The sequence below is a fragment of the Typha angustifolia genome, chromosome 13, assembly GCF_048772165.1.
Source record: "Typha angustifolia cultivar Huaian chromosome 13, ASM4877216v1, whole genome shotgun sequence".
NCBI lineage: Eukaryota > Viridiplantae > Streptophyta > Magnoliopsida > Poales > Typhaceae > Typha > Typha angustifolia.
This window is the reverse complement of record NC_133251.1, coordinates 1,900,376-1,925,649: the sequence shown is the minus strand read 5'-3', so window position 1 is coordinate 1,925,649 and position 25,274 is coordinate 1,900,376. Positions and strand designations below refer to the sequence as shown.

General features: G+C 38.4%; 5 protein-coding genes across 8 annotated transcripts; all 5 read left to right on the top strand.

The window, feature by feature from the left end:
* The first annotated feature begins 4,031 nt into the window (after positions 1 to 4,031).
* LOC140774392 (uncharacterized) lies at positions 4,032 to 13,146 on the top strand. Of its 2 annotated transcripts, XM_073117377.1 has the most exons (8): positions 4,032 to 5,134; positions 6,275 to 6,463; positions 7,113 to 7,205; positions 7,286 to 7,468; positions 7,542 to 7,644; positions 7,744 to 7,929; positions 8,679 to 11,134; positions 12,422 to 13,146. In XM_073117377.1, exons 1-8 carry the CDS (start codon positions 4,904 to 4,906, stop codon positions 13,037 to 13,039), a joined length of 4,059 nt encoding a protein of 1,352 aa, XP_072973478.1. In that variant the 5' UTR covers positions 4,032 to 4,903; the 3' UTR covers positions 13,040 to 13,146. The 2 variants fall into 2 exon arrangements, with proteins under 2 accessions (XP_072973478.1, XP_072973479.1); XM_073117378.1 differs by lacking the exons at positions 4,032 to 5,134; positions 6,275 to 6,463; positions 7,113 to 7,205 and having other exon boundaries at positions 7,450 to 7,468; positions 7,561 to 7,644.
* Positions 13,147 to 14,257: 1,111 nt separating this feature from the next.
* On the top strand, positions 14,258 to 17,784 carry LOC140774393 (uncharacterized). Of its 2 annotated transcripts, none has more exons than XM_073117380.1 (6): positions 14,258 to 14,853; positions 14,996 to 15,134; positions 15,555 to 15,616; positions 15,936 to 16,074; positions 16,377 to 16,568; positions 16,649 to 17,784. In XM_073117380.1, exons 1-5 carry the CDS (start codon positions 14,303 to 14,305, stop codon positions 16,512 to 16,514), a joined length of 1,029 nt encoding a protein of 342 aa, XP_072973481.1. In that variant the 5' UTR covers positions 14,258 to 14,302; the 3' UTR covers positions 16,515 to 16,568; positions 16,649 to 17,784. The 2 variants fall into 2 exon arrangements, with proteins under 2 accessions (XP_072973481.1, XP_072973480.1); XM_073117379.1 differs by having other exon boundaries at positions 14,259 to 14,853; positions 16,668 to 17,782.
* Positions 17,785 to 18,409: 625 nt separating this feature from the next.
* On the top strand, positions 18,410 to 19,128 carry LOC140774905 (nodulin-related protein 2-like). Its single transcript, XM_073118090.1, has one exon. The coding sequence runs from the start codon at positions 18,509 to 18,511 to the stop codon at positions 19,028 to 19,030; it is 522 nt and encodes a 173-aa protein (XP_072974191.1). The 5' UTR covers positions 18,410 to 18,508; the 3' UTR covers positions 19,031 to 19,128.
* A 451-nt stretch (positions 19,129 to 19,579) lies between these two features.
* Positions 19,580 to 21,799, top strand: LOC140774904 (uncharacterized). 2 transcript variants are annotated; one of them, XM_073118088.1, is made up of 2 exons: positions 19,580 to 19,738; positions 20,829 to 21,799. In XM_073118088.1, the coding sequence occupies exon 2, from the start codon at positions 20,879 to 20,881 to the stop codon at positions 21,686 to 21,688; it is 810 nt and encodes a 269-aa protein (XP_072974189.1). In that variant the 5' UTR covers positions 19,580 to 19,738; positions 20,829 to 20,878; the 3' UTR covers positions 21,689 to 21,799. The 2 variants fall into 2 exon arrangements, with proteins under 2 accessions (XP_072974189.1, XP_072974190.1); XM_073118089.1 differs by having other exon boundaries at positions 20,760 to 21,799.
* Positions 21,800 to 22,498: 699 nt separating this feature from the next.
* On the top strand, positions 22,499 to 25,254 carry LOC140775171 (EID1-like F-box protein 2). Its single transcript, XM_073118447.1, has 3 exons — positions 22,499 to 22,814; positions 23,481 to 24,296; positions 24,882 to 25,254. Exon 2 carries the CDS (start codon positions 23,519 to 23,521, stop codon positions 24,275 to 24,277), a length of 759 nt encoding a protein of 252 aa, XP_072974548.1. The 5' UTR covers positions 22,499 to 22,814; positions 23,481 to 23,518; the 3' UTR covers positions 24,278 to 24,296; positions 24,882 to 25,254.
* The last annotated feature ends 20 nt before the right edge of the window (positions 25,255 to 25,274 follow it).

The window sequence follows — 25,274 nt, the reverse complement described above, 5'->3', positions numbered from 1 at the left end:
AACTGACTAAGAAGATTTGGAGCATTTATTTTTCCCATGTGGTTGGTCTAAAGGTGCTTATGTATTAGTGGGTCAGAACCAATAAATTATGGACTATTTTAAAGGATCATATACTCCATCGTTATGGAGGATTTTATAGAAGCAGGTGGAACCAAGGTCAATAACTTATGCCATATACGAGGAGAAAAATGAAAGTGGTATACCAATCACAAGAAATAACACCTTGGAAATCTAAGTTATAGGTGAGAAAAATTTGTAAGTAATGGAAGAATATATCAGGAAGGAAATTAGATTAACTTAATTAAGGATGTGATCATAAATAAATCCGTACTCAAGAGTATAATGGGAGTTCTTGCAGCCATGGGCCTTGGCCCATGGGTAATGTCTATATCGGGTTTGGATCCATAAGCAAATGTGGAGCTAGGCCTATCCGCCTACGATCCAGTTATTGGGACGTGTATGCTCGTTGTATCTGTCTCATGCTCCCTTTGTTGCACCTGATCCGTGGCCACCCTCGTCGTTTTCGTCGTCTCTCCTGTGTTTGTGTGTATGTGTGTGTGTGTGTGTGTGTGTGTGAGAGAGAGAGAGAGAGAGAGAGAGAGAGAGAGAGAGGAAATGATGAGAAGAAAGTGACGAAGAGAGCGATCACGAAAGTAGCGAGCTTTTGGATGTTTAAGAAAGCCAAAGAGGAGATCTCATCCATTGGCAAAAGACCTAGCGGTGAGTTCTTCCACAAGAGACGATTCCAGAATCATTTCTTTGTCTCCTATATTTTTCACCATTTCCTCAGTTGGGGTTTCCCATATTTCATTCTACGCAATCGATTAACCATTTTGCTCGATTCCTTTTTTCCGATTAAAATGTCCTAAAACCAAGGGATGGAAAAGATGGGATGCTATCTATTGGGATTTACGCGTTTGCTTCCAAGTTCTTGGCGATTCTTTTATTCCTTTCTTTCCATCAAATTATTCTCTCTTAAATTTTTTTCTTTAGTTAATGTACTGAAAAAATTGCTTCTTTTGATTGGCCAGAGTTTCCCAAACACTGTGGCAAAATAGATTATATTATCAAGAAGCTTCCTTCCTACTTCCATATTGTTCATCTGTTGTTCATCTGTTGTTCTCGTTGCAGTATTTTCTAATAGAATAAATTAATTTAAACGGTGATATCGATAGAAAAGAAACACTGTCATGTTTTGACTTGCACAATCTTCAGTTGGTGAATTTGGTATTGTCTAATTAGAATCTATGAGTAAAGGAAGAAAGAAAAATGGATACTCAACCTTATGAATCACAAAACCAATTATTATATCTATTAGAAGCTTTGAAACTCTATTAATTGGCTGAAATCTTAAAATGGTGAATCTGGATTCCGTTGCTTGTCCCAAGTCACATATAATAGCAGGGTTTGGTCTCATGCAGCAATCATGTCTATATGCATTGCGGATAATGGTTAGCTACTTTTCGTTTTTGTTTTTGTTTTTCTTCTGATTATACAATATTCTTCCTTTTAAATTTATAAGCAGTGAGATTGAGATCTTTTCAATAGCCCAAACGCCTTGCTCAAAGGTGCATTAAATCTTTTCTAAGATATGGTTGGTTGAAGTTTGGGATAATTACAAATTTTAAATGGGAAGATTCTTGAATATGTTCTTGAGAAGAGAAGAACATTAATGTGATAGAAGTTTTCTTGGCACATACAATAATATAATTCAGTTGAAGAAACTTTTCATGCGAAGTAAAGGGCGGCATATTTCTCTTATGGACTCTCCGTTTAAATGAATATCCTTATGCAGCATTATATTCTAAACTGTGAGTTTGCTCACTGATGATTGTTTCACTGAACTGATTTGTTTCCTTAATTTCCTTACTTGGGTAAAGGCATTAACTAAAGTCACTTAGGCTTGTATTTGGTGTCTTCAATTGCTTAAAAGAACAAGGCTGTGCAGATGTTTCATAAAACTTGAAAGCATATATGGACACATAGTTGGCTAGTCAAGTACTAAAGTTTCTTAATGATTTTATTATATGCTACCAAGGTTTGAGTACCTTTTAGCTTCTGAAAGGAGATTCATTTTCACCTTTTTGTTTGTCTTACTGTTTCAGTCTGACTTTGGAGTTTCAGCTGATAAAAGATTGGAATACAGATACTGGGATGATGAGAAGAATAGGAAATTAATGGAACCTTTTTGGACATACTGTAGTGCATCTTAAATATCTCTCTAGTTTTAGTGAATTCATGTGCTCACTTATTTAACTTCTTAATATATTCTGGTGCTTAATGGTTGAGGTTAGTCCTAAGTGTCAGTTAAGTATCTACTAAAGAACATCGAAGCAATATAATGATGATGTCAAGATACTAACCTAACACCAAAAGAGTATCAAAGAAAATTAAGGAAGGGTGTTCTTGTGCAGGCTTCAAACTCAACACCTGGGCCCTAACGTGGTCTTGGATCATTCTTTATCTAAACCAAAACAATAAGCGTCATATGGGTATTTGTGATTGATAGAGTGATTTTCTTCTTCTTCTTTTCAAAATCAGAACATTCTATACGCCTTTTTCTATCAGTTCAGGTACCTAAACCTATTGACACTCTATATGGATAGGAAGAGGACATATATTCTTTTTGTTGCATTGCTATTGCTTTCATCTATTAAAATGTTAATCGGTCCACTTTTAGTTAGTGATATACATTGGTGTGAATAGCTATTCAACCTATTGCAGAGTTCCTGAATCTCACTGGACAGGATAAAGTCAACTTTGTTCATTTTCCTCCAGGTAAACCTCAGGAATCTTTGCCTGATTGATCCCCTTTGTGAGTATAATCAACCACCAGGCTCTTCTCCAGAGATATCAAACGTTACCAGTTCGGCGAATTTAGGTCAAAATTTGGTGGTTCACCTGCCTTCTGCTTGCGAGGGCAGTTTCAAAGACTTTTTTAATAATAAGGTATGCCACTATTGTCAAAAGTACCTTGTTTACAGGCAATCTCACTCTGGGATTAGAAGGGAATCAGTGATGGAGATGAAAGTCATGGCCTGAGTCAAGGTCCATGTAGGCAATGAGAGATACAAGTTTGACAAGATATGCTTCACAGCTGGTGTGAATAAATTGAGGTCTAAAGATTCCTATGAGATTCCACACGATTAGATCAAAGTATAGGACTTCTTAATCCCCACTGTCATTGTTCTAGAGTCACAATTTTTTGTCAAAAATTTGTTCATCTTATCTTCTTTCAATTTTTTTTTCTTCTATACCCTGTTTTATGATGCATGGATTTGGTCTCCAAAAGGCAAGGAAGGATATGATTGATGTGTGGGAGTTGATGCACTTGTGATTGCTGTGGGACTCAATGTACTATTGAGGTTGTGAATTGAGATTGGAGATATTTATAGTGTTCCTCTTTTGTTACATTAAAGTTTTAGTTCATTATAATTCCCCTAATTTATAACAAGTTTGTGAATGACGCATAGATACATAAAGGCATGTCTTCTAGCCCAACAATATTTGTTGGCTCTGTTCCTCTCTCTATCATCTCTCACCTACAAACATACATAAGAACATGATATCAAGGATATTATGATTAAATTAATGGTGATAGAGTAGTCCAAAATATATAAATTTACAATAAAGATCAAGTACCAACTTAATGAAGCATGACTATATTTGTATATACACACTTAAATTGAATAAATTACCTAAATCCAAGGGCACAAAAATAGGGAGGTGACATATTATGCTAGATTGGATTGCATCAATCCCTCATCCAATTATTGTTATTCTAGATTGCACTAGTTCTGTGTTCCAAAAGCATCCACATCTACAAAACCAACCAGACATCTATGATATAGAAAGAAACTACTCACAAACCTTCACCCAAAATCTTCATTTATGTTCTTTATCCTCTAAATTAATCCAAAAGAGGAAAGATTTGCAATTCTAAACCCAATAATTAGGACAAAATGGGCATCTATCTTATGAAAAGTGTAGTGCAGCGTATAAATAGGTTAGAATAGGAGGATACTCGCAACTGATTCATTTCATTTCTCCGGCTTCTCTCTCTCTCTCTCTCTCTCTCTCTCTCTCTCTCTCTATCGCTCTATCGCTCTTTTACTCCTTTCCACCCATTTCTCCTCTTCTCGCTTCGATCTCTTGGACGCTAATCTCGAGATTCCAATCGGAGGCCGCAATCGTCCGAGAACTCGGATTCCTAGGCGAATTCGTGGGGGAGCCGCTACATTTCGTTAGGGTTTTGCTTCCTGCCCTTTTTGCCCTAGGATTTGCGCTGCCGATCGAGAGGGGTCTGTGCATTCTTGGAGCATTCGAGGGTGTTGGTATTGGAGAAATCTCGTAGGGTTTCTCGGTTGGTTTTTTGTTTTTGTTTTGGATTCGGTGAGATGGAGGCTGGGATCGGATGGGTTTTGTTTGGAGAACAGGATTTGGTAAGAATGGCGAGAACTTGATCTATTTTGTATTGGGATTTCATCTTAGGTTCCTAGAATAAACTCTTTTGAACTCGATTAAACGTTGATCAGATCGCTTAATATTGTGGCTCCGCAAGTGTGTTTTTAGGACTGAAAATATTTAGTTTCTAGGGTAAACCGCTTAAATCACCTTGCCGAGGTCTAGAGGCTGACCTTGTTGAAGAAGACCTGGTCTTTCTTGTCGAATGCTGGGTTCTTTCCAGTGAGGGCGTTGACACAGAAAAATAATTTCCTTTTAATTCTGCTAGTTGTTTCGGTGAAAGTGACCTCGTTGGGAATTTTGCATGTGTTTGATTGCATTGTGGTGTAAACTGTGTTGAGTTGCGATAGTAGAGTTTCTAGGCTGTTGTATTAGAGGGTGAAGGATAAGCGGAGGCATTTGAAAGCGCCACGGGGAAGTCTGAAAACAGTAGCCTTTCATGGGCCAGCAGGAAGGCTGGGCACAGCCAAGTGGCTTGCTGCCCAATGGCCTCTTGCCCGAAGAAGTGGCCGGTGTGACCCGTGTTCTTGATGTGGAAAGGTGGACAATGGCAGAACGGAGGACTGCAGAGTTGATTGCACGCATACAGCCTGACCAACCATCTGAAAAGAGGAGGAGAGATGTTGCTAACTACGTGGAACGACTTATCATGAAGTGCTTCTCTTGCAAGGTAATTCTGGTTATGTACACTTTTAGATGATAATTTTTTCTCCAAGGAACCAGGTGCATTATATCAAGATAATATCCTTAGATATGCTTCAGGGCAAAAAATTCTTTTTCTTGAAGTTTTGTTATTAAATGGCACCATAATATTAGTTCTATCGTGTGTTCATGAGGATCTATGATGATCCTCACAATGTTTGATGACACATCAGGATTCATGATAAAAAGCACCGGTATATTAAAACATGCAATCATACTTTCAGTCTTTCAGTGGTTTAAATAGAGTGACAGCATTAACAGAATATTGTCTAGATATTCTGAAGCTATTTTCAAACTAGATTTTTATCAATCAATTGTGAAAAACTTGATAGTCCAAAACTTTGCTCGTTTGGCTTAGTTAGTTTCCTTTTGTAAGAACTAATGACCCTGACTGTATATATTATGTTGAAATTTTTTAGAGAACTCTGTAGAAGATCAATTAGGAAGAGAGGAAATGGGATATTATTTTGCAGCATACTGGATTGATGTATAATTGCTAACCCTATCTAGGGTTCATGTTTCCTCAGTAGAAATAAGAGATCATGTATAGCTGAAATTGTCCAATTGGAGCTCTAAAAGACATTTGAACAAGGAGATGCACAGAATCTGAGTCCAGTGCTGAAGATTTGGAACATGTTGAAGTACTTATGATGGATGTGGTAGACATTTGTCGGGTAGCACTTATGAGGTAGTTTGTAATCTCCTGTATGCTACAATATGGCACTTTTGAGGTGAATGTATTAGATTGAATTTGTGGATAATGAAAAATTAGATTAAAGATCTGGTTGGCATCTTTATAGTTGTGGTGATATGTTACTTTAGCTACTATGGACTTGACTGGCTAGAATCTATGGGAATTGTAGCTAGATATATGTATTGCACTCTAAAACCAGTAAATGTGCTCATTAAGAAATCCTGATATGAATTAGTATAGATTTTTTAGGAGTTCCCCTTTACAGGTTCTTTTGAGTTTCTTCTTATTCCATACTGCACGTACAGCTATAAATATTTTCTTTTGTCATTTCTCATTGGTCTCAATTTGATGAGCACTTAATGGAGCTACTGTCTCTTTGTGATCTGAAGTTCTGAGCTTTCTGATGTTTTACAGGTTTTCACGTTTGGGTCTGTACCTCTCAAGACCTATTTACCTGATGGAGACATTGACTTGACTGCATGTAGTAGTACTGAAGATTTGAAGGATTTATGGGCAAATGAAGTCCGAGATGCTCTTGAGAGTGAAGAGAAGAATGAGAATGCTGAATTTCGTGTAAAAGAAGTTCAGTATATTCAGGCAGAGGTATATATAGTACTGATATAGGCACCAACATTGTTCATCTCTACAGTTTTTAGCATCATTCAACTTCTCCTGCACTATTGATTTTACATGTCCGAACAGAAACTTGATCGATTGGACTACAAGAAACATTTAATGATAGATTTATTAGTCACAATTATTGAATTATTTTGTAGGTAAACAATGGTTTAATTCCTCTTCTGCTGGCTTATCTAGGATAATAACTTTTGAAGTTAGAACTGATGGTCTGACTAACAGGATGTTTCAGCTTCATGTGCATTCACCTCTGATTAATTTCTTATAATTTGTGTAAAGAGACATATGCTGAATTGCATTGTATGAAATAAAGAACGTTAAGTTTCTTCAGTGAGTGTTAGGGCAGGAATGGGCAAGTATATTGTTGACTTATTTTCTCTATTTGCTCACTTTGTTCACACGGAGATAGTATTATTAGTTGCTGATGTTTACTTGTTTTGGTCTGTATGTCACAAACTTGTTGATATGGGGATGTGAGATATCCTCTCTCTCTCTCTCTCTTGTTTTTAAAGTGATCCTCATGTATAGATCTCAATAGACATTGAATTTCCAATATGCTTTTGTGATTTTCATATATTTTGACTCTTGAGTACTCATTTGATGTTCCTTTTTCTAGGTTAAGATTATAAAGTGTCTTGTAGAAAACATTGTTGTGGACATCTCCTTCAATCAAGTTGGTGGCTTATGTACACTTTGTTTCCTTGAAGAGGTTAGTGAGGCTTCAAAACATATTCCAAGTTCTTTGTGCTGTCAATGACCTTTTGACTGACAGTTGTACATTTCCTGTAGGTTGATCATTTGATAAATCAAAACCATTTATTCAAGAGGAGCATTATACTGATCAAGGCATGGTGTTATTATGAGAGCCGTATACTTGGTGCTCATCATGGCCTTATCTCAACTTATGCTCTGGAGACCTTGGTTCTTTACATATTTCATGTTTTTAATAATTCATTTGCTGGACCACTTGAGGTAACTGCTGCTTCTTATTTCTACCTTTTTGATTCTGCTGAATTAGTTTTATGATGTTACTGTACAATGACAGGTCTTATATCGTTTTCTAGAGTTCTTCAGCAATTTTGATTGGGAGAACTTTTGTCTTAGCCTCTGGGGACCTGTTCCCATAAGTTCCCTCCCAGATATGACTGGTAAATTCATGCTCACAAGCTGATTAGCAATGTACTAAATTTGGAGCCGAAGTTATTTAGAATATGTACCCTTATACTCTAAGTTGATATATGATGCAGCGGAGCCTCCTCGAAGGGATGGTGGTGACCTGTTGCTTAGCAAAATGTTTCTTGATGGCTGCAGTTCTGTATATGCTGTTATGCCTGGTGGTCAGGAAAAGCAGGGGCAACCTTTTGTTCGAAAGCATTTTAATGTTATTGATCCTTTACGTACGAACAACAACCTTGGACGCAGTGTCAGTAAAGGTATCCTTATTGCCACCTACTAAAGCAGTAAAGGAACCTTTCTACTCGTTTATATTACATTTACATTGAAATAGAAATATTCGTCCAATATTTGCCTTTAAAAATAGGTTATTTTATAATGTCATTGTATAAACTGTCACTGAGCCAACCGATCACAAGACACAAGCATAAATATGCTTAAGTCTACTGACAAATAGCTGGTAGCAACTTAGATCACTATTGTGAATTCTCTTTTCATTTTCAACCAGTTTATATTTGCAATATATGTCCCTGTCAATCTTTCAGGCAGTCAGTTATTTTGATGTTTTCTTTTTCTTTTTATAACTTATAGATTCCTTATGAACATTGACTTTGATCCAAGGAAGATTTCGCTGTTACTTCTTCAATTTATCTTCTGAATAGCTTGTAAAGTCAGTAGAATTCCTCTTTTGGTGTCAGATGAAATACAAATTTAAAATTTTTGTTTCTCTTGGCTTGCCAAGTAAACAAAGACAAGTGTTAACTTCTCCAGTTTGTATTATCGAAATACAAATTATCCTAACCATCTATCCCATGCATGGTTATTGTGCACTTGTGCTCTTGCTTGCATTTAAACATGAACTTTTGCACATTTAGATCTGCTTACCTACACGCAGTTTGTGTTCTGCTTTTTCTTTTTATATTTATTGGATGCTATTAGTGACAGCTTCTATGCCAGTTGAAGTCCATATTTTTGTTGCATTTACAGATCTGTTTTTTCTTATTGCCAGGCAATTTCTTTAGAATACGCAGTGCGTTTGCTTTCGGAGCCAAAAAATTGGCAAGGTTACTTGAATGTCCAAAAGCAGACATGATTGCTGAAGTCAATCAATTCTTTATGAACACTTTGGAAAGACATGGTAGTGGTAATCGCCCTGATGCGCCTAGCCCAAACTTGCGACAATTGCGACCTTCAGAAAATGTTCCAGCTGAAGAAACAAAAAAATACAGAAGCACAGCAAGCATCAAGAAAAAGAACGAAAACATTGCACTGCCAGTTGACCATGAGAACCAGGCTGAGAGTGGTCATGATTATCATGATCTCACATCCCAAGCCCTTAATAAAATTAGCCAAAACTCGCGTAACTTAAATAAGACAAGTAGTCCTTCAGTTTCTCATACTCAGAGTCAGAAAACTTATGGCATGCAAACCTATTCAAGGGTCTCTGATCAATTTGAAAGAACTACCAGCCCCAGTGGATCTGTACAAAGTGAAAGAGATCAGAAAGCATCAAAGCCTAATTACTCTGTAAATGACCAAAATGGACACAGGTTTCAGTTTGCAAGGACACGTTCTAGTCCTGAACTGACGGACTCATCCGTTAAAGTGTTGCCTCTTGGTTGGCGCAACAGAGCTGTAGAAGCAATGAATTCTGCAATGTTTGAATACAGTAGCAGGAGAAACAACCTGGCTTCTGATGTTGCTAGCAGTCATAGTACCAAGTCTTCATTGGATGACCCGGCATCTTACATGAACAACTCGCCTCGTCCAAGCCTTGAAGCTGCTTCTGATACAAATGGTGCTTCAAATAGTTATCGCGATGATATTAGTTTTACCACCACGAGCGAAGAACTTGCTTCTGTTTCTGAGGCCTTGCAGATGCAGCAAGAGATGAACCAGGAGGAGCAGGATATGATTAATCTAATGGCGTCTGCCAAGGTCCATAATTTTGATGGGCAGGTTCCAGTGCCAATGCATATGACATCTCCTCATTTACCGATGACATTATCTCCTCTATTAGCTTCAACAGTTCATGGACAGAGAAATTTGACAGGAATTATTTCTGCTAATCTATCCTTTCTTGGACCTCCCTGGGCACCCCATATGCAGTTACCGCAAGGATTTATTTCACCTTCTATGTCAGATTACTTCCATGCTCCTGCTTTTAGTTCAAAACCTGGTGAGAGAACTGAGCCTGTCCATGAGAGTTCTGCTGCAGCAGAACTGAATCAAGAGGATAGCAACAGTTGGAAAGAGCATGGTACTGCATTGACCAGAGGCTTTAATTCTGAAAAGAGAGATTCTCAGATGCTTCATTTTGATAACAAGCAGCGGTCTTCTTCAGGTGGTTTTAACTTCATTTCTGCATCGCAAAGCAGTAACCCTGGTGCTTTATTAAGAGGTCATCCTAAGTTTGCTAGGGAAGACACAGGACCAGTCAGAGAAGATTATGCTGGTATACATCAAAATCAAACAAGTAGAGGGCCTAGTGTTAACCATAATATTAGGAATTCAAGTTTGAGGCATATTCCTGTAATGCAGGCTACTTCTTCAAGAAGCAAGCCTTTGTATGAAAGCTCCAAGGATGGGTCTACCGGGAAGATGTTGAGATCAGCAAAGGAAAAATGGGGGAAAAAGCCAGTTGCTTCAGCAGCTCAGACTTTACACGGAAAGTCAAAGACTGGATTGCATACTGAAAATATAACTGAACAGTTCTCCACACAGGTTGAGGATGTCACAAGAGACTGGGTTCCTATACCAATGGTTGGAAATGATGCATCTGATAAAATCTCAGGATCTGTGTATTCTAGAAGCCAAGAGGTGCATGGTAATGAACAAGCACATGGTCGTGGATCAGACCCTATGGTTATTGTCAGTTCTCGGCAGAGGGCGATGGATAATTCTGGGGTGCTTCCTGTAACTTTTGTTCCTACAGGTCCACCAGTGCCCTTTGTGATGGTCCCACTGAACTTCACATCTGTTATAGGGAATGCTGATTCATCAGCTGCTCAATTTGACAGAAATGAAGAAACTGATAGTTGTTCGGTAAATCCTAGAGGCCAGATTTTTGGTTCACTTGAAAATCATGATCAAACGGAGCATCGAATTACTTCAACATCACTAATAACTTCTGTTCCTGAGTCCGAAGAGCACAAGTCTGACATTTTAACCGGTGATTTTGCTAGCCATTGGGAAAATCTATTATACGGAAGATACTGCCAAAACACACACATTCCTGGACCTCTGATGGTGCCACCTATGTATTTGCAAAGTCATTTTCCATGGGATAGTTCTGGTAGACCACTCTCACCCAATGTGAACATGACGCAAATGATGGGCTATGGCCCGCGACTAGTTCCCTTGATGCTTCAACCTGGTCCTGATAGGGCTTCTGGTGTTTTCCAGCATTATGGAGAGGATGCACCAAGATATCGTGGTGGTACTGGAACTTACCTACCCAATCCTGTAAGATTCTTTATAAATGTTTGATTCTGCATTTTCTTTTGCCGATTTTCAGAAGAAAATAAGTTATGAATTATTTGTTCCTTTTATGGCTACCACCACTTTTCAGATACTCGTTGACTTAAGGAATTTTGTTGCCTGCTACGCAAACTAGCTCTTTTGATGCTTATCCATTCTTTTAGTTTGATTAGGCGGCATGTGTTATGTGGATCTGCCTTCCCTTTGATTGGTTCAATTTTTTTTGAATCGGTGTTCTTGGTGAGTCATCTGCAATTCTGCATCATGCATAAAAATGCCCATAATGGTGGTACGCTGAATTAAAGGCGGGAGTCTTCTAGGATGCAAATTAAGCAAGTATTGCTCTATTAGTTTGTGTGTCATGCTACTAGGTAGTACGAACAGATTATACTAAATCATCTAAAGATGGTTAGCATCTTTCACATAATGAATTAAGTGTTTCCAAAGCATTACTCCTCCTTAGTGCAGGTTCGCTCATTCATGTTATGTCCAGCTAGAAAGATATGCAGAAGATAGGTGTCTTACCGCATGCTCATGTAAAGTCTACTCTTATTGTATTTCTTTTTCCAGCTGGATTTCATTCAAAATGTGTAACTCTTGCTTACACAAACTGTTTCGTCAGTTGGAATTTACTTTCTGGTTGGGAACTGTCCATTTCCTTGAACTCTTTTTACTCTTTGATTTATTATTTTTAACATTTCTAGTACCAACCAATTTTTTGGGTGAGACAGATGGAGAGGTCATGATGTGACCATTCCTATAGCCATTCCTTTAATACTTTTGACTCTCAGGAATTGTGTGGATGAGAGGAAGTATATTGTACCTGTAAGGATAAGTGATCCATTCTAGTTTGAAGGCACCATAATGAGGGAAAGTAAAGGGTGTTAGAAATACTGTACTTATGAGGATTAAGTGGTTTGGTACAACTGGATACCACAAAGGTGAAAGTCGAACATGATGTGGATAGGAGAAACTCAAAACGTATGAGCTATTTGTTCACTATTTGATATTACTTAAACTGGAGCTGAATAGAGAAAAGGTTTCATTTAGCTAATTCCAGTTCAACTGGGTCATCATGCACATTGTTTCTCTTCTTGCTGTGGTGCTTTCATACAAATGTTTATCTTTGTCGCATGTAACTTCCCCATTATATCTCAATGTGGAGCTATCCCTTCTACTAACATAAGTGGACTAATTGATTTCTGTAAACTTTGGTATTAACTAGACTAATTCATGAAGGTGATCTTTTTTCACCCTTCCCTCTATCTACAGAAGGTTTCTTTTAGGGATCGGCAATCAAATATACGAAATCACAGAGGGAGTTATTACAGTGATAAGACTGACCATGGCAGTAGAGAAGGAAGCTGGATCAACTCAAAATCGCGGGCTGCTCGCAACCATGGGCGTGGCCAAGCTGAGAGGCCAAGCTCGCGGAGTGACAGACCTACTGCAGCTGAAAATCAAGCAGACAGACAATGGCAGACATACAGAAATGACTCATTTAGGCATGAGCCAGTTGCCTCATACACAGCGCAGAACAGTTCACTTGGGCCTAGAAGCTCGACCGGCGCAGGAAACATGACATATGGCATGTACCAGGTACCAGCTATGACTTCAAATTCTATGAATCCAGCTGCACCTGCAATGTCTCCTATGGTGATGGTATATCAATATGACCAAGGTGCTGGTTATGGTTCATCTGGTGAACCACTTGAATTTGGTTCCCTCGGGCCTGTGCATCTCTCAGGTGCCAATGATGTACCAAAACCTGGTGATGAACAATCATTAAGCAGTGTATATGAACACAGACATGGTATATTCCGAGGTAGTTCATCACGTTCTTCACGATCTTCCCCTGATCAACCTTCCTCACCTCACTTACGGAGGTAGTACTAATTTCATTTTCCCATTTCCCATTTGTTGTATATGCTGTTGTAGTCAGTTTAGCCATAATTGTAAAATACTGTTTACTAATGAAATTAGAAAACTTACCATTAGATATCACTTTTCAGAAGGCTGCTGCTGAATATGCCGCAATTTTATTGGTGTGCATGTCTCATGTTATTCCAATATAAAGTTTGGTAGGTTTCACTTGAAAATTAGTGTATGGCCGAGATGCAGCTAGACTTACAGAATTGGTAATAAAGGTAATGGAGGAGTTCCTCTGACATCATTTACATTTAGCAGCTTAATCTGCTCTCGTTTTGCAGTGATCTAGAATACTAAAGCTACAATGGCTGATTGGTTCTTTTCATTTACAGCATATTGTTGGTCATAATATGCACTTGTGGTTGATTTGAATTGATTGTTTATGCACTTGTGGTTGATTTGATTATTTTGTATTGTATTGGGTGACATTAATGGGATTGGCATTAACAGAGGAGAATTTATGGGTCAAGTGATTGTTGTTTACCCTTCTGCTTTTTAAATGACAGAGAGGGAGCTATGTTACTCCATTTACCATAACTAGATGATAAAAGTTTAGCTCAAGAAGTCCATATAATATGGTTACTAACTAATGTGATATTTTCTCACTGCTGGAGAATATGTTCTTGATGTCATACTTTACTGAGGGCTCAGCTCAGGGATCCCATTTCTGATTAATATTCTAACAATGGATGGGGTCATTTTATGATTATTTTCTGGTTCCTTCTTCCTTATCTAAATATCCTACATGTCACAAAATTTATCACCACTTTTGAGAATGTAATTTGTGATCAATACTGTAATTTTACTACAATATATATATTTTTTTTCTATTTTCGCATCTCAACTATAATTTATGTTCCTTCTATTTTATTTTTAAGAGAAGTGAAAGTTAATCATATTCCAATTAAATGGACCTCTCATTTGAATCAAGTGCATTGCACTTGTATGATAGAAGTTTTTCAATCATCTGATTTCTATTTTACATTTTCGCCTAGTTGCTAAAAAGCTCTTTTAGGTATATTGATGAAATAATTCTTCCCCTCTCCTTTTCTCCTATGCATATAGAAGAAAAGAAAAGAAAATCTCAAGAGTTAATTCCGGGTTCGGTTTAGTCACTTTTTAGATCCGATCCAACTAGAATCCGATCCACCATTGCCACTCTAATGAATCTAATCCTATCCAAAAAGCCCACCTTTCCTTTCCCCCTCTTCTCCTCCACTTCAAATGAGCACCACCAAAACCCTAACCCTCTCCTCCCTCTCCACCCTCGATGTCGTCTTCCGGCGAACCAAACCCCAATCCCGTTCCCTCCTCGGCCTACCTTCTCTTCGATCTCCTCTTTCACGTCTAGGGTTAGGGCTTCATGGCTCCAAACCGTACTCCTCCAACGCTTGTTTGGACCTCTCTCCCGAGTCCTCCTCGGAGGACACGGTTGTGGAGCTGCTCACCAAGGGGGATCGGATCGAGCGGCTGATGAAGATGGAGCGGAGGGCGGAACCCGAGGACGGGAGCAAGTGCCCGTGGTTTCCTTACCGAGATGTCTTTACCGCGGGGAAGATGGAGGTTTCGAGCAGGGAGGTTGTTGAGGCGTTGGATCCGTACATACTGGAGGCGAGGAAGGAGAGGATAAGGAGCGCGGTGGCGAACCGGAGCTACTCGGTGTGCTTGGTCGTCGAGGGGCTGACTGACTTCGGCAATGTCTCGGCGGCGTTCCGGTCGGCGGATGCGCTCGGAGTGCAATCGGTTCATGTGATTTCTTGCGATAGCAGTAAAAGGTGCAACCGGTTCTGAGGTGAAAGAAGTCCTTTTGGGATAGACGCTTTGCTAGATGTTAAGTTTGTAAAAAGTGACATTTTGAGTGAGTTATGTTTAATCTGGTAGATGTCTGTTTTGATGTATTCTTGATGCATGTAACAGGTATAGGGATAATAGGCATGTCAGCATGGGTGCTGAGAAGTGGTTGGACATTGAGCTCTGGGATTCACCCGCCGAGTGCTTTGGGGCATTACGAAAGCGTGGTTATCGCATTGCAACGACTCACTTGGGAGCTGATTCGGTATGAGTTTATTTTAGATATTGTTTAGTTACATTACAGCTTATATTTTTTTAAGAACTATCGATCCTATCCTTTGGTGACCATGAATACAACATCAAATGTATTGGTTTGTGGGCATTGTTCTAGGTGGTTCCATTGTGATATTCCTAAACTCTAGGAAGCACAGAGAACATTGTTTAGAGTTTTCAGTATATTCGAGTTAATCACCAGAATTAGAAAAAAGGGAAAAGAAAGTGGGGGAATAAAAACAACCTAAAGCCAGCAGATCCGGCAACTCATATTGAAAGTTGCTGCCTTAAACATCTGTACACCTCAGGCAAAATCATGATGTAAAAAGTTGATTATATTTCACTGTATTTATGCCGTGATTGCAACTTATCAAGAGATTTATGCTTATTTAACTGCTTTCTTGTTTCTTAGGTCTCCGTTTATGAGTTAGATTGGTCGCAGCCAACAGCTATTGTTGTTGGAAATGAAAACATGTGAGTGCTTCACTTATGCCCATTCCATTTTCCTTTATTTCGTTTGATAGTTTTATTGTTACTGACTTGCTAGTCTTAGCTTTCTTGATGTTCTAAATGATTGCGCGTAGAAGTTTGGATGTGTTCTTTGTTCTATCCGCTTTCAAATTCTTACTTGTTGTGATCATTGTTCTGTCAGTTTTTTTTGTTGGCTTTTGGCATGATTCATAATTCCTGTTTGATGTGTTTCTCATAGTAGGCTCAAGTTTTGAAGTCAATTTGCATGATGACATTCTCCTTTTGATTCATATGCTTAATGGATCTTGACTTGTACCTGCAGGGGCATAAGTGATGAGGCTCTTTGCTTATCAGACCTGCATTGTAGCGTTCCCATGAAAGGCATGGTGGATTCTTTTAATGTTTCTGTTGCAGCTGGCATTCTAATGCACCATGCGGTCTGCGATAGAGTTTCTCGCCTTGTAAGAATTTGAACTTCTGTCTTAATTTTCTGTGGTATAACATTCCTACTGTTACATCATAATGCTTTCTCAAATGTCCTGCTTCTATCCTTCAAGATTTGGACCGTGTTACTAGTATCATTTTAATGAAAGAGAAAAGGCAAGTAATGATACTTAATATTTGATTTCGCAGTATCTTATGAAATATTCATAGAACAAAACTGAATTCTTGTTATATTTTTTCCTTCACTCATACAGTCATTTCATTTATCAACTACTGTAGCCATACACATTCTAGTAAGAAGGTATGTTGTGCTTTTCAGGGTCATCATGGTGATCTGATGTCTGAAGAAAGTCAGATCTTGCTTGCAGAGTTTTACTTGCGCCACAGAGAGAACACTATTAGCATTGTCCATGAATATGCAAAACGGAAAAAGGATAAGGTTGTTGGCAAACTTTGAAAAGTATGATTCTTTGACGACGGTGATACTCATCTCTGGGACCATTACTACCAGGTAGTACCTAGCAGTGTGTTCATTGTAATATTGTTTGAAACATCATAACAATACATTATGCATTTGATTTCATAGTGTAGTTCTACTTCTGGTCTGCAGGAACTGATGCTTCGACAGCTTTAAGACTGGGATGTTGGTAAACCAGAATGCTGATTTCTCCTGTGGGTTGAGGATGTGGACACACGAGCAAGGTCTGGGAAGTTTGACCAAGGAACTTTCAGGTGTCATGACGGAACATTGAGTAGGCAATTCACAATTGTATAATGTTCTGAGGAAAATGGAATTTTCATGTTCAGAAGTTTGTGATGCTATGGAAGTTGATAACAGAGTTGCATTTTCTACATTCACATGTTAGGATGCTTAATTCATGTACTTGCAAAATTTGTATGTTTCTTTGTTGTAATAAAACCATATTTAGTGCCCAAAATGAGGATGAGTATTTGTTCCTTTGCCATGACAATGATTTTATACTTGTGTCTGTCAGAGTTTGTGGTACCAACAAATCTGTTAATGTGATGTACAATTGTTATGAATATAAAACTGGGAAGCAATATACATATAGATTAGAAGTGGAAGATTACCTCAAAATTTAGGTATTGGAAGGCCGAACTCATACCTCATTCTTGCAGACAGGGTGATGTCATGCTGATAATCATTGATTCACATTAATATATAAAATTTATTTTTTATTATGTCAGATATCACCGCATCAATAAAGCATAAGAGGATATTTTTCAGGAGACATCAAAATACTTCCTTTTCATATAATAGAAATACTTTACCTCTCCTGAAAACCATCCCCTAAGCCTATATACTGATAGGTTAACATCTGTTTTGACATAGTTAAAACAATAAATTTTCTATTCTTTTTGCCGCACTTTACTGAAGCTGTAGCAAAGAGAAATCAACTTATAAAACAAACTGAAACTAAGAAGAAGAACGGAGAAAGAATTAATAGCTGTAAAGAAAGGGAAAACAGCAAGGGTGGGGTTGGGTTAAGAGAGAACTAAGCGTCCCAAAGGGGTGACCTGAGAACACAAATGCAATGCCAACCAAACTCTTGAGCACTTGGATTTGTGTTCTCAGATTGCACTCCTTTAGGATCTACTTCCCAGTTATCTATGAAAGCAATCAGCCCCTTGCTTATAAAATTGCCAACTTACTTTCTCTCTCTCTCTCTCTCTCTCTCTCTCTCTCTCTCTCTCTCTCTCTCTCTCTCTCTCTCCCCCCTCTGGATGTTATGTACAGCATATGAAGAAGATAATTGAATAGACACTGCTGTTGATTTCTTCTCTTCCAATTCTTATATAAACTTCTTATATGCAAAGAAACGACACACAGTCGTTCCGGATGTCATAGTGTCGACATATTGGCAACACCCTTGTAGACTGGTAACCAACCATAGAATTTTAATCAAATTATCTTTTTGCTTCTTAAGAAATACATTTAAACATGTTCTTCTAACATCATCATATATATGTGTGTAGTTTGGATCTCCAAAAATAGTGACTATCTTATTATCTCTATGTAATTTCTTTTTCTATATTATAAAGAATTGCAATATTACTAACTAAATTAGGTGACTCAGGCAGTCACAGTCAGGCTTAACGAGAAAGCGAGCCAATTGTTCCATAAAATTGAGTCATAATAACATATAAACTCATATACTATGGGTTTAAGTGGTTATTTTGCGAGCCGCGTCGCCTACAGCTTAATAACAACCTAAAACAGGAAATCCACACGCTGTCTGTCAACAATAAATACAATAAAAGAAGCTTCTTTGATCATCACCTCCATCCATCTCCATTAATAACAAAGAGATATTATTATTATTATTATTAGTATCACAACCCACATCTAACTACCTACCTACCCCTTCAAAAGAAAAAGTCCTCTCCTTCCTCCTCCTTCTACTTCTCTATTCTAAGAAACCTACCAAAATGGATTCCGATCCCCGACCCAAGAAGCCCACCGATCACACCACCCCCCACCACAAGCCGTCGCAGCCCTCAACCACCGACCTCCTCTCCAGCGCCAAAGTCGTCGCCGCCGCCGCCAACTCCACCCTCCGCCACGAGTCCGACAAGATCGACAAGGCCAAGGTCGCCGACGCGGCCGCCGACCTCCTCCACGCCGCCTCCCACTACGGGAATCTCGAGGGAAAGGGCTTCGGCAAGTACGTGGAGAAAGCCGAGGGCTATCTCCACCAATACAACCCCACCCACCAATCCCCGCAAGTCAACTCATCATCATCTTCTTCTTCTTCTTCTTCTTCTTCTTCGAGTTCGAGTCATCATCATAGTGGTGGGAATGAGTCTGGTGGTGGATTTGGGGATTACATGAAGTTGGCCGAGGGGCTGTTGAAGAAGCCAAACGCCCATCAATCTGGAGGTGGGAGTGCATCCGAAAGTGGAATCGGGGATTATATGAAGATGGCTCAGGGATTCTTGAAGAAGCATTGAGGTGCTGTAATTGCTGGAGTCTTCTGTAATTTTCATTCAAGCAGTCTGAAGTTTGTGTGTGGTTTAATAAATAAACAACGAGTGAATTATTATTATTATTATTATTGAACTGCAATTGAATACTTATCTGATGTTGGATTCGAATTCCTTCTTCTTCTCCTATTGTTTTCGTTTATATCATTAAACATTTCTCTCTTTTCTTTTGATGTTGTGAAGAATATATATATCTTAACAGTTTAGTGTATTATAAACACATTATTGTGTACATTTTTCTCCTCCTGCCAAAAGAAAATGATGATTAAAATATTAAGTTATTATTATTATTTTTTTGATAATAAGAATGCTCAACTGATCGATATTTTTTAATTAATTTATTATTTTTATTAGGACTAGGATGAATTAGATGATATATTTCAGTAAAGAAAATAATATAAAATAAGTATTTTCGGTCAAAATCTCGTGCTTTGATAACTGGCTCACCGTCCGATCCCAATCGGACGGCTATAGTCAGTTGCAGTTGGAATAATAACCCACCAATTTATTCTCACGCGGGCCAATGAGGGGTCGACTCTTTCCCAAGTCTCCTCCCCCTCTCTGTTTCAGAGCGATAGATTTTTAGATTGTTTTGATCTCGAATCCTCTCCTCAATCCTTTCTTCCGATCCCCTCACTCTTTCGAGGTCTTGTAGTTCTTGCTGCTTATTAATGGGTAAAGATCGCACTTTTTTCAGATTCTTCTTGTCGTGTGCTTTCTGGTGGTGGAAAGAAACGATCTTTTAGTTGCTATATGTTTGTTTTTGGAGGATTTGCTATTTTTTGTGCAAGTTGATCTGGAAAGGAGGGATCTTTAGCGTTGAATTAGTGAATTAAGCTCTGGTTGCGTTGTTTTAGGGTTCTTATATGATTCAATATTGTTCGGTTGCTGCTGATCTCACATTTGTTTGAAATCTAGGGTTTATAGTTGCCAACATTTTCTGGTTGCCATTTAACTGTATCTCGAACTCTAGTGGGTAGTTGTAAAGGAGAACAATGCCATAATCCGTGTGCATAATGCGATTTATTTGCTTGTGGTGGACACTTAATGCGAACCAATAAAAGATGTACTTCACTTTGGATTGACTTCCTAAGGTCTCAGCTTAAAACAAACCAGGTAACCTAATCTGAAGTATATATAGATTCATATGCTTGATTTCAAGATTTGCAAGACCTAAAATCAGAAATACAAAAGAGTATATATAAAGACTCTGGTTGTTTATCTCTCACCTTTAAATCACTTTGTTATGACTTTTAACCTTATTGGTGGTGCATGATGACCATCAGTATCCTGAGAAATCTTCAATTCTCAGTACCCACTATGCAGTTAGACTGTACTATGTGGAGATAGAACTTAACCTGCAAACTGATGTCAAAACAATACAACTCGGAAATTACAAACCAAAGAGATTTTGTTGTCCTTGAGTGGCTTTTAACATGTTTAACATCCATAATTTATGAACTCGGGATCTTATTGAATAAATGGGCCTTTAATGAAAATTTTCCTTATGGAGTACTATGAATTTAATTGTTTTGACAAATTGACATCATCTCTGATGATCTTTTGATTTTCTGAGTACCATCTTCTCCTTTGCCCTTATCTGAGTTTGTTTTGCTTAACATGATAGTTATGCAAGAGGACAGATGAAAAGATTGGTATAGTCTGTTACAGCTATGCTGTTTTTCATTGATTTCAGGTTCCTCCTCTCAGGAATCCGTTTTCTGGACTACACATCTGATTTGAATTTGTTTTTCCCGTTTGTCAGTGTGACTGCAGAAGGAGATGGTTCTATAATATCTGGCTATTCCTTTCACCATGTCGATGTGGAATTTTGCATCAAAAGCCGTAGCTGGGAGCTTAGGGAAGAAGAACATTTCAACTAACTGTAGCACTTCTAATCCTGATTGCTCTGATGATGAGGCCTCATCATGCAACAGCAATGAAAGTCTTGAGTGTCCTATATGCTGGGAATCCTTTAACATTGTGGAAAATGTGCCTTACGTGTTATGGTGTGGCCATACGATGTGCAAGAATTGCATCCTTGGGCTTCAGTGGGCTGTTGTGAAATTTCCAACAGTACCAATCCAGTTACCATTCTTCATTTCCTGCCCATGGTGCAACTCTTTGTCTTTCCGTTTTGTTTACAGAGGTAATCTCAGTTTTCCTAGCAAAAACTACTTTCTCCTCTGGATGGTTGAGGGCATGAATGGTGAGAGGTCAATATCCTGGCCCTCAATTCGCACTGAGCATCATCCTGTGTGCCCTTCTGGTAACAGCACGGTCCTTGGAAATACTGGGAACATCAACCCAATTCAAAGAGCTCCACATTCCTCTGGAGCAATCTCAAACTCCAATGAGGATCATGGGAGACTTATCCATAATTTCTTGAATGCAGAGAGGGTTCACGCATCCCTTCGCAAGTCACTGGCATTCTTTGTTCACTTGACTGCCAAGTTTCCACTTGTAATCATCTTCCTCCTCATAGTTCTATATGCCATACCAGCCAGTGCAGCCCTGTTGCTTCTGTACATCGTCGTCACAGTCCTCTTCGCCTTGCCATCCTTTTTAATGTTATATTTTGCATATCCTACCCTCGATTGGCTTGTAAGGGAAATTTTGACTTGAGTTTTTTTTCTCTTTTCAATGAAGGCAGAGATGAGGAGTGTTGCTTGCCCTTTGTAATTTGCATTGGCTATTTAAACTGTAACATCCGATGATATCTGTAATGATCTGCAACACTCGTGCTAGTCCTTTGTGTGGTGCTCGATGAGATGATATTATTCATTGTTCACTTGATATTATTGTTATAAGTTCATTTGATAGTCGGTGCCCAAGTATGCAATAATTTAGTATTGACAGATGCAATTGTGCTCCTCTGGAAGGATATGATTATTAAATTTCTTATTCTCTTAACTATGTCAGAAGAAAAGTCGTGTTTGCGATTGTGAGCTTAGATTCTTTTATTATTATTTTTTAATCTTTAATCTCATATTTGTGTTATTAGTTTGCTTAAAAGTAAGCCACACTATGTTTTGCAATCATAGGAGAACTACTTTCTTTGTCCTCAATCGTCTTTGGTTGCACATTAGATGATACCCTTGCAGATGCATGTGAGAATGAGTGTATTTGACTTTTATTCGAGAGAGGAACAAAGTAATGTGCAATTTTAAGACATGAGCTCAGTACCTTTTTAGGGGAAAGATTGTCGGCTAAATCAATTCGTTAATATCTAAAAGTTAGGAGGTTAGAGTACAGTAGTAATAAAATTTAGGAGCAAATAAGTGAGAGCCCGTTAAATATCTTTATCATAAATGAAGCCCGTATAAGTTAAAAGTCGTATAAGTTAAAAGTCTTGACCTTTGAGTAACATAAATAAATGTATAAAAGTATCGGGATACATTGGAATTCACTTTGCCGCTGACACAATGGGAACTCCTTTTAATATCTTCAGGTATAAAGACCAATTGGGGAGGCTTCAGAAGAGATGCACGGATTCTTATTTGGACGATAACACCCTCACGGTTGTAAGAAAATTTACGCTGTTTCTTTTATTCCCAAATCCCGAAGAGCTCTCCATCTTTGCCCTTGTGTTGCCCCTGATCTGATCTCTTCCTTCTTGCCGAGCTCCAAAATAAGGAGAGAGAGAGAGAGAGAGAGAAGAAGAAGACAAGTTCAGTTGTTGTTGTTGTTGTTCTTTGATCCGTGGGAAAGGGGGGAAAAAGAGTAAAGGTGAAAACTTGACGTTGCCCAGGTAATAAAGCTGGCTTCTTTGCTCGATTTCGTTAAAATATTTTGCCATTTATTGGTTGTTTTGTGCTGTTTTCGGGGAGTTTATGGAATATTTAGTGGTGCATTTCTTGATGTACTTGTTTTGGGGGCTGTCTTAGCTAGGGTTTTGATTTGGGCAATTCCGATTGGTTGGGCTGTGTGTGGTGGGAGGGGAGAAATTGGAGTGCAGATCTTGCGCGCATTGTAGGAATTGTTGGGAATTAGGATTTATGTAGAAGGCTTATGAAGAGATCGGGAGTGTGGGTTTTATGAATTATCCGGACCTTGGGGGGATTTACAGGTGATGGAATTGATAAATTTAATGCTGTTGTATTTCTATCTACACAAGTATTTCCCAAAATTTGGTACTCTTTCTTTTAAATCTGTTTCACTGCAATATTAGCTCAGATGATTTTATTGGTGCTTTGATGTGATCTATTGTGCGTGTGATAATGGATAAAGTGTGGTATTTTCTTTCCCCCAAAAAAGAAGAGGATCAACTGTTGTATTAAATGAATTGGTTCTATTGGAAATTAAATTGAGCAGCAGTCTATGATTTTATTGCATTATTTCATCTTTGGGGAAGTTGAGAGCAGATTCTTTTCACTTAATTCTGATGATGCGTATTCTTTTTATGGAATTTGTATAGGGCTGGTCTTTGAGGGTCTGAACTTTATCTTGCATGTAATGGTTGGAACTATGTTGGTAGCAAAGCAGTATCGCTGCACTCACTCTGCGACATGCCTATGCATCAAAGGTCATCTGAGCGAGGATACACTTTTTCTTGTGTTTCAACACCTAAACTGGAACCCGAGACTGATTGCAATTATTTCCTGTGTATGCAAATGGTTTGATGAGATTGCAAAGCGGGTATTATGGAAAGAATTCTGCCATGCAAGGGCACCAAAGATGATGTTAGATTTGCAATCTAGTGGTAGCCATAACATTGATGGGAATTGGAAAGCACTAGGGAAGCTTCTCATCTATTGTTCAGGGTGCAGCAAAGGGGGCTTATTCAATAATATACACATACCAGGTCACTTTGTTTATAGGACCAGATTTTCTAGGACTTCAGGGAAAAGTTTTTTAATTCCACACTGCAAAACCGATGTCTTATATGTCTCAGACCCATGTGAGCATCTTGATCAGGGAGACGAGGGTGATATTGGCTTTTTCCGTGGTGTCTTCAAGTCATTTTCTGTTTCAAAAGTCAAGAAAATGTTAATGGACAAGCAGGCTGAATTCCACCCCACAGAAGTGTGTCCTTATTGTAAAGCAAAGCTATGGAACTTGTTGCAGGAAAAGATGATACCGAGGAGTGCTTGCGGCAGATTGGGTTCTTATGATGATTCCGTCGAGTACTATGTTTGCCTCAATGGACACATGCTTGGATTATGCACCCTCTTACCTCTGTCCGATTCTGAGGAGATATCTGAACTGGAGTGATACTTGGAATTCGAGTCAGGTGGTTCTCTTGACTGTACTTCATAATCTGCCGTCATCTAAACATTGTTTATCCGGGTACCTTTCATTATGTTAATGTAGTATCAAAAGAAAGACCAAAGTACTTCCATAGTGAAAGATATCATTTCCTGAGGCCTTGGTAACCCTAGTTATTTTAGATTATAAATTTATAGTATGTAGAAGGAAAATAATTCCAAGTTGAGGAACCTTCCTCATAATTATGACTAAGCCGTCCTATTATATTTTGATTTTTGATGTTTCGCTGGCCTCTGTGCATTTGCTTTTGGTGAACTGTGTATTCCATGTGCCTCAGTTGCCCCATCTTAATAATGCTTGCTAAGTCACTTATTATTGAAATAACACAGTAACTAGCAAATCAAATGAAAATTAATGGAATATAATGTGGCAGACACATTTTAAGATCTAAAAAAGGGGAAAAATTTAAACAACGAGATAGTTAGAGAAAGGAAATTTAATTGACCAGCTGATTATAGAATAATTTCTGTTGTATCAATTCTGGATTTTAGTGCATGATTTGTTGAACGTGTTGGTTCTTTGTTGAACATGTTGGTTCTTTGTTGAACAGGTTGCCAAGAGTGAAGGCTAGACGTCCTTTTCAAAGCGCTTTATAAACCAGTGGATCCTGAAAGCTAGTAATCATGTAAATGTTTGTGGAAAGAATGCCTCAAGCATGAGCTCACTTTGTTATTAACTTCTTGAAGTTGTGACCCTGTAGTAATTTGCAATTGGCTCTGTTTGCAAGGAAAAGCTGTTTTAAGTAGTCTTCTTATTCTATTTATAACTTGAAATTTTAGGCATTTGATGAAGTTCTAGCCCTTTATCATTGTAATTGAGTTATGTATTGCTTGTTGTTTATCAGTATGTGTAAATGATATGCTAATAGCATATACTTGAAATATACGACTATCCCACATCGCTAGATGAATGAGGTTAGATTATATTGTCATTTAAATGGCAG